The 13024-nt window shown below is 46.3% G+C and overlaps 1 protein-coding gene across 1 annotated transcript in view; it reads left to right on the top strand.

Annotated features, from left to right (window-relative positions):
• Nucleotides 1–10994, top strand: part of LOC120519026 — a 45720-nt gene extending 34726 nt beyond the window's left edge. The window contains exon 2 of the mRNA XM_039742108.1: nucleotides 8332–10994. Coding sequence (XP_039598042.1) covers nucleotides 8470–10227 — 1758 coding nt within the window. The 5' untranslated portion in view covers nucleotides 8332–8469 and the 3' untranslated portion in view covers nucleotides 10228–10994. The remainder of the gene's footprint in view (nucleotides 1–8331) is intronic.
• Nucleotides 10995–13024: the final 2030 nt, after the last annotated feature.

Genomic DNA, 13024 nt, shown 5'->3' with positions numbered 1-13024 from the left:
TATTATGATCCAGCTGGGTACAAAAACAGGAAACTTAGTATTACTGAAGAAAGGTTATGCCATAAATATAACATTTTTCTCTTAAGGGGTTATATAAAATAACAAGAAATACATTTATCATAGTGGATAATACAATAACAGTGTCAGCTTTTAAGCATTCGAGCGCTCAGAAGGATATGAGACTCAGACACATTGGACCAGGGTTCAAATGTGACTCTTTGTTAGAGTATACCCACTGCACTTCTTCACGGTGATGTGGACGAGGGGCATAAACAGAACTGGACTGGACTGCCAATACTGATGCTCTTTGTAAGAAAGGTCAGAGCAGACTATACTTTCTGAGAAGGTTGGCATCCTTCAACATCTGCAGTAAGATGCTGCAGATGTTCTACCAGACGGTTGTGGCGCGTGCCCTCTTCTACGCGGTGGTGTGCTGGGGTGGCAGCATAAAGATGAAAGACGCCTCACGCCTGGACAAACTTGTTAAGAAGGCAGGCTCTATTGTAGGAGTAAAGTTGGACAGTTTAACATCTGTGGCAGAGTGACGGGCACTAAGCAAACTCCTGTCAATCATGAAGAATCCACTGCATCCACTGAACAGTGTCATCTCCAGGCAGAGGAGTAGCTTCAGTGACAGACTTTTGTCACCGTCCTGCTCCACTGACAGACTGAGGAGATCGTTCCTCCCCCACACTATGCGACTCTTCAATTCCACCAGGGGGAGTAAATGCGAACATTAATTTTATTTGAATTCTTTTCATTTTTATTACTATTTAATTTAATATTGTTTCTTTGTATCAGTATACTGCTGCTGGATTATGTGAATTTCCCCTTGGGATTAATAAAGTATCTATCTATCTATCTATCTATCTATCTATCTATCTATCTATCTATCTATCTATCTATTATATAGTGCCTTTCATATCTATCTATCTATCTATCTATCTATCTATCTATCTATCTATCTATCTATCTATCTGTAATCCTGCCAACTATGCTTATCTATCTATCTGTAATCCTGCCAACTACGCCTATCTATCTATCTATCTATCTATCTATCTATCTATCTGGTGGGACTGGTGAGTGTGACACATCACATGCACGGACGTGTGAACAAGGCTTTAGGGGGCTTTAGGTGTTTTCAACCCCAAGATTTCTTTTAAATGTTTTAAACTGGAAATTTAGTGTCAGCGTCACAAAACTTTATAGGCGTCAAACTTGCTTGTTCTGCTCGTCACTACTGGAGGCTAACCGAACAGACAGGCCTAACGTGAACAAGTCCCAGATTCACTAATAGACGGCAAGATAATAATAATCCAAAAAAAAACCCCCAACAAAATCCAAAACCATCATGTCGACTGCTAAATATGAGTCAACCTGCAGTAGGCGATCTATAAACAGATGCCACCTACGAGTTATCTCGTAAACCGTCTTCGGGGCTGTAACGCCAAATACGAGCTAATTAGCGGGGAGCACACATAAACAGAAAATGGTGGGAGTCTGAAATAAGAATGGAAAATCAGCGTGGAATCACAGAACGGAATATCCCACTTTCACTTGGATCATTTATATATGCAGAACCACAACCATCTGACTGTCTCTCAACAATTGGGGTCTCAGCGCTACGCAGTTCAAATGCAAACATGATTGCAGCGGATCATGTCAGATCGAACTTGTTAGGCGGAGACAGTTTATCGTACGGCTGACATGCACAAAGAATTTTCTGTTCTATTCATCAAATCCAAGGAGGAGGAGGGTGGGAGCATGCGCTGATAGCATATTGCCACACACACCACATGAAGGACCACCTGGATTGGCACCCGAATACAATATATATACATACATATATATATACTTATATATGTGTATATATACAGTATATATATACAGTAATTATGAATTTTGCTCAGTAAGAAAATGCATTAAAGCAGTGGTTCCCAACCGCGGTCCTGGGGACCCCCTGTGCCTGCAGGTTTTTGTTCCAACCAACTTCTGTTTTTAATTGGATTTCTGGGCTAATTAAGTGATGTGTTATTTCCCAAGTTCTGTATTTTGGGAACAATATAGAAATTAGAGAACTAAGTTTGGTAATATATTGTGAAGTATAGCGGCCCGGACACACACAGACGGACACCGTTTTAATCATCACCCACGTTTATTTACACAATGCTATACAAAAGTCAAGTGCACCGCCACCAAACCCCCTGCTCCCCAAAGTCCACAAACACAGTCCTTTTCACACAAATACTCAGGCCTCTCTTCGCCTCCTCTGCCTCGACCTTGTCCTCCTCCTCACCCGACTCCAGCCTTGATTGCAGGGCGGCGGCTCCTTAAGTAGGTGGCTGATTGGTGACCACACCCAGCCACCTGCCACAATATATATATATACAGTATATATACAGAAAAAGAAGACGGCACAGAAGATGATATGTGATACTTTTAAAACGTATTGTGTCATTATGATTGGGAATATGCGACGCTTGAGTATAAAAGCAGGGTGGCACAGTGGGTAGAGCTGCTGCCTCGCAGTAAGGAGACCCGGGTTCGCTTTCCGGGTCCTCCCTGCGTGGAGTTTGCATGTTCTCCCCGTGTCTGCGTGGGTTTCCTCCCACAGTCCAAAGACACACAGGTTAGGTGCATTGGTGATCCTAAATTGTCCCGAGTGTGTGATTGGTGTGTGTGTGTGCCCTGTGGTGGGCTGGCACCCTGCCCGGGGCTTGTTCCCTGCCTTGCGCCCTGTGTTGGCTGGTATTGGCTCCAGCAGACCCCCGTGACCCTGTGTGTTAGGATATAGCAGGTTGGGTAATGGATGGATGGAGAGATAGATATTAACTCTTTCAGGGCTGAGGTTGACTTTTGTCAACAGGAGGAGTTGACGATGGTAATCGACTGTAAACCGCGACAAAACCAACGTTACGTTGGACTCTCGTTGCTAGAACGATTGTTAGATTCATTGGTTTGACCGAGATTTCCTGCACTCGCACGAGTATCAAGACACAAACAGCAGCAAAAATGGCACTGACATCTGGCGAGAGATCAAAGCGAATGCGTAAAGCAAAACACTCCATAAACAACGTTTTCCTGTTATCTCTGAACTGGACTATGACTTGTCAGACTCAGATTTTGATACAAGTAACTAAACAAATGTGAGACCCAGCTTCAGCTGACTGGTCCTCAGTTAATCATTGTACTGCCATTGATCACCAGGGAGGATGGCCACTTAACAATGATAAGAGGTTTAGATACCAGATTGCAACGCACTGCGACCGTGTCTCAGCCACGTAAAGACAGCCTGGCAGCAAGCCTGCCACACGTTCTTGGCAAACTGGCAGCTGCTGCATGCAGCAACAGACTTTTAGGTTGATTTCTGTATGAAACCATTGCTTGTCAGAAACTATGATTTTTTGGGAAAAAATATTCAGCCCTCAAAGAGTTAAAATATACCAAGCAGTTATATGGGAATAATGTATTTTTCTTTCTTTTTAACATTTTCATCTTGATTTTCATTCTATTTTTGCAAGTGTTCTAATTGTTTAATTAATATATTATTTACTAATTAGTGGGTTTCATGCTAAAGTAGTTGCAGCCTTTTATTTGATTATTCAGTGTGTTGTTTGCCAGCGTGTCTGCTCTGCTCGTTTTTAATGGTCATTGATAACATACAACGATGGGGGAAAACTGCAGAGAGAGAAAGGGCAAAATACTGTAGAATGAACTCAACAAAACAGAGTTAAGCATTTCAATCGGTAGCAAAAGCAGAAATATTTCTAAAGGTCTTATAAATGTAAAAATCCTGCTGCTGTGCTTTTCTGAATGTAGAATAACAGAAAAAGAGTCCCAGCTAATTAAATGAGATCAATGCTATCAGGCGTTGTCGCTTATTAGGCATCTGGTTGGAACAAAAACCTGCAGCCACAGGGGAGCCACAGGACGGAGGTTGGCAAACACTGAGTTAAACTATTATCTCTCTAGAGGAAGTCCGAGCAGGTGTTGAGGAGGTGAGGACCAGCAGGGCGGTGAGCATGCGGCAGCAAGGGGCATGGACGAGGTGGGAAGGAGCGCTAGAGAGGAAGATCACCTGGAACGACATCTGGAAGGCAGAGCCACAGCCTATTAAGTTCCTGGTCCAAGCTGTGTACGACGTGCTCCCCAGCCCAACGAACCTGCATGTTTGGGGTAAGAGTGAAGTTCCAACGTGTCCACTCTGTCCTGGACGAGGATCCCTGGAGCATATTCTGAGTAGCTGCCCATCTGCCCTTGGAGAGGGCCGATACCGTTGGCGACACGATCAAGTCCTAAAGTGTATAGCAGAGACCATTTCACATGCAGTGGCCAACAACAAATATGTTGGCAGCCAGAGAAGAATTGCCTTTATAAGGGCTGGTGAGCAGGCGCAAACAGCAAAAATCATTCAGCCTCCTTTCTTCTTCAGCAGACTGGGAGCTGCGGGTTGACCTGGGCAGGCAGCTCAAGTTCCCAGAATTTGTGACATCAACCTCATTGAGACCCGACATAGTTTTAACATCTGCATCGTCCAAGCAAGTCCTTTTGCTGGAACTGACAGTCCCATGGGAGGACCGCATGGAAGAGGCAAATGAGCGTAAGCGGCTCAAGTATCAGGAGCTCATTGAGGACTGCCGAAGGAAGGGCTGGAAGGCTTGCTGTGAGCCCATAGAAGTAGGGTGCAGAGGATTTGCCGCTCGATCCCTGTGTAAGATCTTTGCCAGGCTTGGAATCACAGGAGCTGCAAAGAGGAGAGCCATTAAGTCCATCACAGAAGCCGCAGAAAGAGCCTCGAGGTGGATTTGGATCAAGAGGTCCGCAAAGTGGGCCAGTGCTGCTGGGACACAAGTTGGGGCGTGATCAACCCCGGCTGGGTCACCTGAGAGAGGGTGTCTGATGTTGTGAGACCCGAAACACCCGATGATCTCAGGAAACATCACTGATGATGTGTCCCAGCGCATCCAGAGATGTATCTAAATACTCTATTAGAATAAAAAAAACAAACAAAATAAAAATAAAAAAAACAGCGTTGGGACGAGACTGCGACGAGACGAGATCTTTTGAAGAGACACAGAGAGACACTCTCACTTTCCGTCATACTTACAACCTTTGGAAGCAGGTGCTGTGATGCACATGCAGAGCAGGTTAATGGAAGTAGGAAAATGAGAGTGAAGATCGCATAAGCGCAAACAAACGGGAAATATTACTCGATGAAATAACGGAACAGCGAAAGGAGATCTCAGAGTGTTTGAGGATGTCTGGTGGACAAGACAGACAAGTCGGCAGTGACTTTAAAACGTTCGAAGCGCCGCACGAAATGTAGATGACGCCGCACAGGAGCAGCTGAACGAGCAAAGAGATGGTAATAGAAAAGAAATTTGACACCAGGAACAAATGCACCTGTTATCACTGAGGTAGACGACCTCCAGACAAACTTGAGTGATCAGATATCCCTGAGCTCTTGGGGTACCACCCACAAAGAATTTAAAGAGACAGTACATAATTAACAAATTATACACAAAACTAACATACAAATGTGAAAGAGATAAATCACAACAAAACAAAGTAAATGCAAATCAGGTTTAAAATCTATGTTCTCTCTAAGCCGAAGTGCACCGTTTTTTTTCTGTGTGCCGCGCAGCGTTTGTGACCCGTCACGTATCGCACCCCTCTCACTCCTGCGCAGCCACACAGCTCTTATCGCACCCTTCACCCACTGGTGATGCACCAGCGCCTGCTGAAACTCCAGCTGGAACCCTAACCCTGTTCGTCATTTGTGTGTTGTTTCTTTTCATGGCGTTCAATACTTCCCAGCCTAGTGCTATGCTGATGTAGCGGTGCTGTATATCACCTGAAATTTACGGAGGGACACAAGAAACTGCTCGTCAACGTTAAGTACCAGATCAAGTGTTATGCACATCTGCTCGTCAGTAGAAACATTTAGAGGGAGCGTTGGCTGTGACATAACGGTTGTAGGGTCATTCCTGGCACATTTACAGAGTGCGAAGAAATCCAACCAACCTCTTAGGCTCCACAGCACCACCACTGGAGACCAGAGGAACTGCATCTAAAGCCCGAGTTGCACTACACAACTTTATAGCTAATTTTATAGGCTGTCGGTGACCGAGGCAACACACACGTCCACCAAACAGATGTTGGGACGCCAGCCAGATTCCCCCTTTTAAAATAAACAGACACTCCATGGCGCAAACAACAGAAACAAAAGGCAATATTGCCTGTTAGGGTTTGGGTTTGAAGCAGGGTTTTGTAGAGCAGTTACAATGGTCAGGATGGAGCCCAGTCCAGTGGTCTGCTCTTCCTGGAATGAAACAAGCTCTGCTGGGAGCGTCTTAGTTTTATAGTTGCTGGATCAAAAGGGGCGGAATCAGTTGTCCTCAGTGGATTTCTCTGAGCTGTGGGAGGAAAAAGAGACAAGATCATCAGCGACCGCACCGTCTTATCTCCCAGAAGACTGTATTACTACAAATGTTTGTGGAATGACAAATCTGTTGGAATGACAAATGCAGTGCATTTTATTACTATAGATTTTTGAGATGTGCCACCTGTTGCAATGACAAATGCAATGCACATGTCTGTTATATGCCATTTGGTATAGGATTCATAAAAGCAGTGCTGATGTCTGTGATGCACCATCTGTTGGAATGACAGGTGCAATCCATATTTCTCTGTTATATGCAAGTTGGTATTGGATTCGGGCGGCACGGTGGCGCAGTGGTAGCGCTGCTGCCTCACAGTTAGGAGACCTGGATTCGCTTCCCGGGTCCTCCCTGCGTGGAGTTTGCATGTTCTCCCCGTGTCTGTGTGGGTTTCCTGCGGGCGCTCCGGTTTCCTCCCACAATCCAAAGACATGCAGGTTAGGTGGATTGGCAATTCTAAATTGGCCCTAGTGTGTGTGGGTGTGTTTGTGTGTGTCCTGCGGTAGGTTGGCACCCTGCCCAGGATTGGTTCCTGCCTTGTGCCCTGTGTTGGCTGGGATTGGCTCTGGCAGACCCCCGTGACCCTGTATTCGGATTCAGCGGGTTAGAAAATGGATGGATGGATGGTATTGGATTCATAAAAGCAGAGTTAACATTTGTGATGCACCATCTGTTGGAATGACAAATGCAATACATATGTCCCTGTTATACACCATTTTGTATGGGAGTCATGAAAGCAGTGCTGATGTCTGTGATGCACCATCTGTTGGAATGACAAATGCAGTGTATTTTATTACTATAGATTTTTGAGATGTGCCACCTGTTGCAATGACAAATGCAATGCACATGTCTATTATATGCCATTTGGTATAGGATTCATAAAAGCAGTGTTAACATTTGTGATGCACCATCTGTTGGAATGACAAATGCAATACATATGTCCCTGTTATACACCATTTTGTATGAGAGTCATGAAAGCAGTGCTGATGTCTGTGATGCACCATCTGTTGGAATGACAAATGCAGTGTATTTTATTACTATAAATTTTTGAGATGTGCCACTTGTTGCAATGACAAATGCAATGCACGTGTCTGTTATATGCCATTTGGTATAGGATTCATAAAAGCAGTGCTGATGTCTGTGATGCACCATCTGTTGGAATGACAAGTGCAATCCGTATTTCTCTGTTATATGCCAGTTGGTATTGGATTCATAAAAGCAGTGTTAATATTTGTGATGTGCCATCTGTTGAATTGACAAATGCAATGCATATGTCTTTGTTATATGCCATTTGAAATGGGATTTATAAAAGCAGTGCTAATTTTTGTGATACACCATTTGCTGGAATGACAAATGCAACGCACTTGTCTCTGTTATATAGTATTTGGTATTGGATTCATAAAAGCAGGGTTAATGTTTGTGATGCTCCATCTGTTGGAAGGACAAATGCAATACATTTTATCACAGAAAATGTCTTTGACAGAGACATAGCCACCAGACAGACACTTATCCATTTCTTAAGGTGGACTAAAAAGGTCCAATATTGTTAAGTTGAATAATAGAAGTACTTTTAACAAAAAGCCGTTGAATGGGATTTCTGTTTTTTTTTTTTTTTGCTGTGATATCAAAGCCAGAAGTTTGTGTGTATTAGGGGGTTTTTGGGGGTGTCTGTAGTTTGTCATTGAGTTTCTGTAAAGGTTCAATTTCCCCTTTGGGACAAATGAAGTATTACCTACAGTATCCATTGTACAGTACAATCAAATTTCTGTTTGTCTTCACATTCATATTTGTAAAGTATGCCCATTGTGTTCTTAGTTATTTTTTGGAATCATCAATGTTATGAAACACAGAACAATTGCAATGATTACAAAACAATGTTTGTATTTTTCAGGTACAGTACTTGCTTGCCTCCTTTCCCTGGCTGGATCTGAATGTCCTCGAGATCCCTTCAAGTGTGCTCAAGATGAACAAACTCCATTAATCCACATTGACCCCCCTAAGTCTGCCACTCTGCTAAGCACCTTCTAATATGTCCATTGAACAAAGCCCATCAGTGTCATCCCAGGTAGCAGAACACAGCAAGGGGACTGTTGGACTGAAGCGGAAGCTGACTGGTCCCCCCCGGCTCCTGCTTGCGAAATTCAAAGCCAAAAGACAACTTGACAGCAGGGCGTCCACCAAAGGCAAGCGTTCCAGAGGGTTTCGGGACAACAATGCCAATCAGTTGACCACTGAGAGCATCCGCACAGTCAAACTGGAAGAAGGGGCTATCCAGAACCTGAAAGTTTTGAAGAGTCCAGCCAGTGAGGCCGATGGTTTGATGAATAACAACTTCTGGAGTGGGAAGGATGAGCCTTCCTTGAGAAGTTGGGTCAGAGCTGGAGAAAGTGGCATGAGAAGCAAAAAGCCGCAAAAGACAAAGAGCAAAGATAAGGAAAAATGGCAGCGGGTCTGTCAGGAGTGCTCCGTTAAGCCTTCACTGATCTGTTTAGGAAAACGAAAAAATAAACGAGGAAGAAACCAGTGGGACAAATGCCGGCGGAGCTCCAGCATCACATTCTGTAGTGCGGAGATGGTTGGATCTGCACAACTCAGGAAACTGGAAATGGGCAACCTGGAGCGCCTGTGCCATTTTGATGATGAAGACAGCGTGAGGAGAGCCTTCCCAGATGGATTTTGGACTTCCCTCAGGAAGTTCATGACTCAACAGCGGAAGTCCCCCAATTCCAAAGGCAGAAGAGCCAACCGGGACACGGACAGTGACACACAAAACTCCCTGTCCTCGAAGAAAAGCAAGTCATTCCCCATTTTCTTCAAGCACAAGGCCAAAGAGACATTAACCTGCCAGAGCATAAAGTTCAACAACTCTTGCAACGTTTTCGAGGAGTTTGGCAGTGGCCAGGAAGCTGCACTTTCTAATAAGTGCCTGGAGGGGGCACCAGATATTTTACACGACTTCTATCGGGATTACAGCTCACGAAGCGTCGCGCTGCCCGCCGATCGCCTGACGGTAAATGTCGAGGTGAGCCTAGTCACGCCAAACAGTGCAGAAAGTGAGGAGAACCTCATCAGCTCCTTCACTAAATCCATGGTGGTCACTTGTGGAGACGTCAACTCAGGAAGGCCCTCCGTGAGAGATATACAGCAGAACAAGCTTGTCAGTGCCAGCCAGTACAAGATGATGGACATCAAGGTGTCCCAGATCAAGCTGGTCGAGAGAATCAAGGAGCTGAAGAGCTTCAAGATGGAGCCCGATGGCACTGAGGAGCAGTACTTGCCTGACTACTCGTCTGACTGCTTGCAGGCGTCGAAAAAGATTCTTCAGATGTCTTCACCGTTCTCGGACACAGAGTCTGCACGTTCCTGTGAAAAGGTATCTGAGAACGGGGGAGACGTAACGGCCTGTCACGTGTCACAAGATGCAAATGAACAACTGTGTGAAGACGCGCACATCCGTGATGGGACATTGAGCATGGCGGGCCAAGGCGGTAAGCGCGGCAGCCCGACAATCATCCCGTTGATAAATGTGTGTGAGTTAGGAAAGGACTGCGAGCCTCCAACTTTGGTCATTGAAAGTGTAAACCCACAGGACGACACTGAGATCACACCTGGGTGGTCAGGCGGGCAACTTCACGAGATGCTTCTGTCTCAGACGGCCTGTTCACTGGTGCAGGCGGCAATGAAGGCGGCCATCGACCAGCTTACAGGCGAGAGCGAGGAGCCTCCTCAGCCTGGCAAAACGGAAGCCAGTATAGTGGTTGACAGGCTAAAAGTGCCCGATGTCTAGAGACTCATTTCAAGATCGCTCTTCATCGTCAATCGCCTTCTCTTTGCTGCTGTTCCCCACCCCACTCACTCGTTAGGGGGTTACTCCCTGCCTTTGGCCTCCTATTGACGTGAGCCAGGCCTATTGTGGCAAACCCTCTTCAGACGTCCAGCCAACCGAGGATGCCAATCCACAACATCCTTATGGGGTAGGCACCTCTATAGTTCTGCCAAAAATTAAAAATGGCTATGACTAAGAGAGACTACTTGAGAGCCACCGTGATGAGCAGTCAGCACTAAGAAAGGTACAGTGGTTGGTGCTGCTGACGCAGAGCTTCAGGTCCTGGCCCTGTCACACATTCTGGTTTCCATCCACAGTCCAAAGGCAGGCATATTCTGTTAAAAGGCGCCATCACATTAGTCTGTTATGAGTGAGCGTACCCTGAAATGGAAAGAAAGGGGCACCACAGCCAAGGATCGGCATCTGCCCCACAGCAGACTCTGTAACTGACATAATGTAGTCAAATAGTATATTATATATTATTATATAATCAGTACACACACACACACACCCATAAACAAATAAGAATAATTAGAATCACTTTTGGGTCGGCACGGTGGCGCAGTTGGTAGCAGACCTGGGTTCGCTTCCTGGGTCCTCCCTGCGTGGCATTTGCATGTTATCCCCGTGTCAGCGTGAGTGTCCCCCCATAGTCCTAAGACATGCAGGTTAGGTGCACTGGCGATCCTAAATTGTACTTGGTGTGTGGATGTGTCCTGCGGTGGGCTGGCACCCTGCCCAGGATTTGTTTCTGCCTCGCGCCCTGTGCTGGCTGGGATTGGCTCCAGCAGACCCCCGTGACCCTGTGTTAGGATATAGCGGGTTGGACAGTGACTGACCGACTGACAGAATCACTTCAGATTAGGTGTCCCTAATTACGCTGTACTTACCACGTAATTCCCTATTTAATTACAGAGTATCTCAGTGTTATTACCTTCCGCTAACTGTGTAATGTAGTGTGACACTATAATTAAGCACTGAGGTATATGGCTAATACCCCCAGGCCGCCAGATGAAGCCCTCCCTGCAGTATGGAGGTGCCCTGAAAACCAGCAGGGAGTCATGGACTATGTAGTTTTTATACAAGACCCTGCTGGATACCACAGGGGCCGCAAGAGGGAGCAGCAGGGAGGACCAAAGAATCATTTGTGCCCTATAACCCGGAAGTGCGTCACAAGAAGAGCGACAACAGGAGTGATGTGCTTCCGGGGTGAGAAGAAGGACTTGTACCTGACCCGGAAGTGCTAGAGAATCACATGGACTGGGGATTGGGAACACTTCCAGGTCAGGGAGGATAAAAGGATTGTGGGAGCTCCCAGACGGGAGCTGAGCTGGGTGGAAGGGTGGCAACGTGTCTGGGAGTGGAGGATTGATTATTATTGTGTATTGGTATTGTTTAATGAGTATAGTGGAGGAGAGGGTGCTTTGTGCACTGTGGCATTTAAATACTTTTTCTGGTGTTTGGAGTCTTGGACAAAGGTTCAAGGGAGCGAGACAATCCTAAACTGTCACAGCACTCAGTTGGATTTGCTATTCCACAATTTTTATAAGTACCTATTGTGGCCTGCAGGGGGTGCTCCAGCTCCCCAAACCCAACACAAGCAAACATGAGGCACAAGTCCAGCACAGCACACAGGTTTAATTAGTGGGAAACGCTTCCTAAATCGTTTCCCACAGCAGAGTCACAGTATAAATCACAATAAGCGCACATAATAATAAGCACACCTCACTTTGTTTTGTCGTCTTTCTCTGGCATTTCTCTCTCTCGTTTTTGACTCTTCCTCCACTCCTACTCCAACAAGCTCCATCCTCCTCCTCCCGACTCTGGCTCCTGGAATGAAGGCAGCAGGCTTCTTTTATGCTGCACCCGGGTGTGCTTCCGGTAGCCTATTAGTGGGGTCCAGAAGCACTTCAGGGTGAAGCGAGAGCCCGACAAGATAGAGCTCTGCAATGTCTGTAGCCTCCCGGGTGGCACACCCGGGACTGGCAAGTCCCAATTCTAATTAAGCCCTGTCGGAATCCACGGATCTGCAGCACTCCATTGGGGTTTGGGTATGGGCTATGCCATTTAATGATTTGAGTCCTGAGCCTGCTTTCTTCCATAAAACAGGCATCCTGGCCAGGTAAGGGTGCCAGCTGTCTGCCACAGTGTGCATGTAAAATGTGGAATAACAATTAGAACTGAGTACTGTGAGAGGCGCTATATAGGTGCCCGACCCGACACAGATTGGACACGGAGACACATGTAAAATAAAAGCACTATATATTTTTCTTCACATGTGGGCGCACATCTTCTCCATGTCGCACAGGCAGTACACAGTCCCAAGCACAGCACACACCAAAACACCAGTAAAGATGTTGAATATCCTCCACTCCTCCTTGGCAGCTTCGTCTTCTCCCTCCCGATTCCGGCTCCTGAGTGGTGGTCGCTGGCACCCGGAAAAGTGCTCCATGTGCTTGATTGCGGGTGTTACGAAAATACTGCCCACAAGGGCCCAGCAGCTCCCAGTGCAGCACCCCCTGGCACGCCTGCAGAACCCAACAGGGCTGCACCAAACTCCCATGAAGCTCTGCGGGAGTCCGAGGCACCGCTGCAACCCAGAGAGTCTGCCAACTAGCGTCCAGGGGGAGGTATTTGGTCTGCCATACGTGCTCCCCCAGAACATATGCTGAAGGGGCATCCCAGCCGGGCCTGGGCTCCGGCCATCTACCACAATAGTTAATTACAGTGTTACACCGCATTACACAGTAAGTACAAG

The sequence above is a fragment of the Polypterus senegalus genome, chromosome 18, assembly GCF_016835505.1.
Source record: "Polypterus senegalus isolate Bchr_013 chromosome 18, ASM1683550v1, whole genome shotgun sequence".
Classification (NCBI taxonomy): domain Eukaryota; kingdom Metazoa; phylum Chordata; class Cladistia; order Polypteriformes; family Polypteridae; genus Polypterus; species Polypterus senegalus.
Note: the sequence above shows the minus strand (reverse complement) of the source record. Positions and strands in the feature narration are given on the sequence as shown.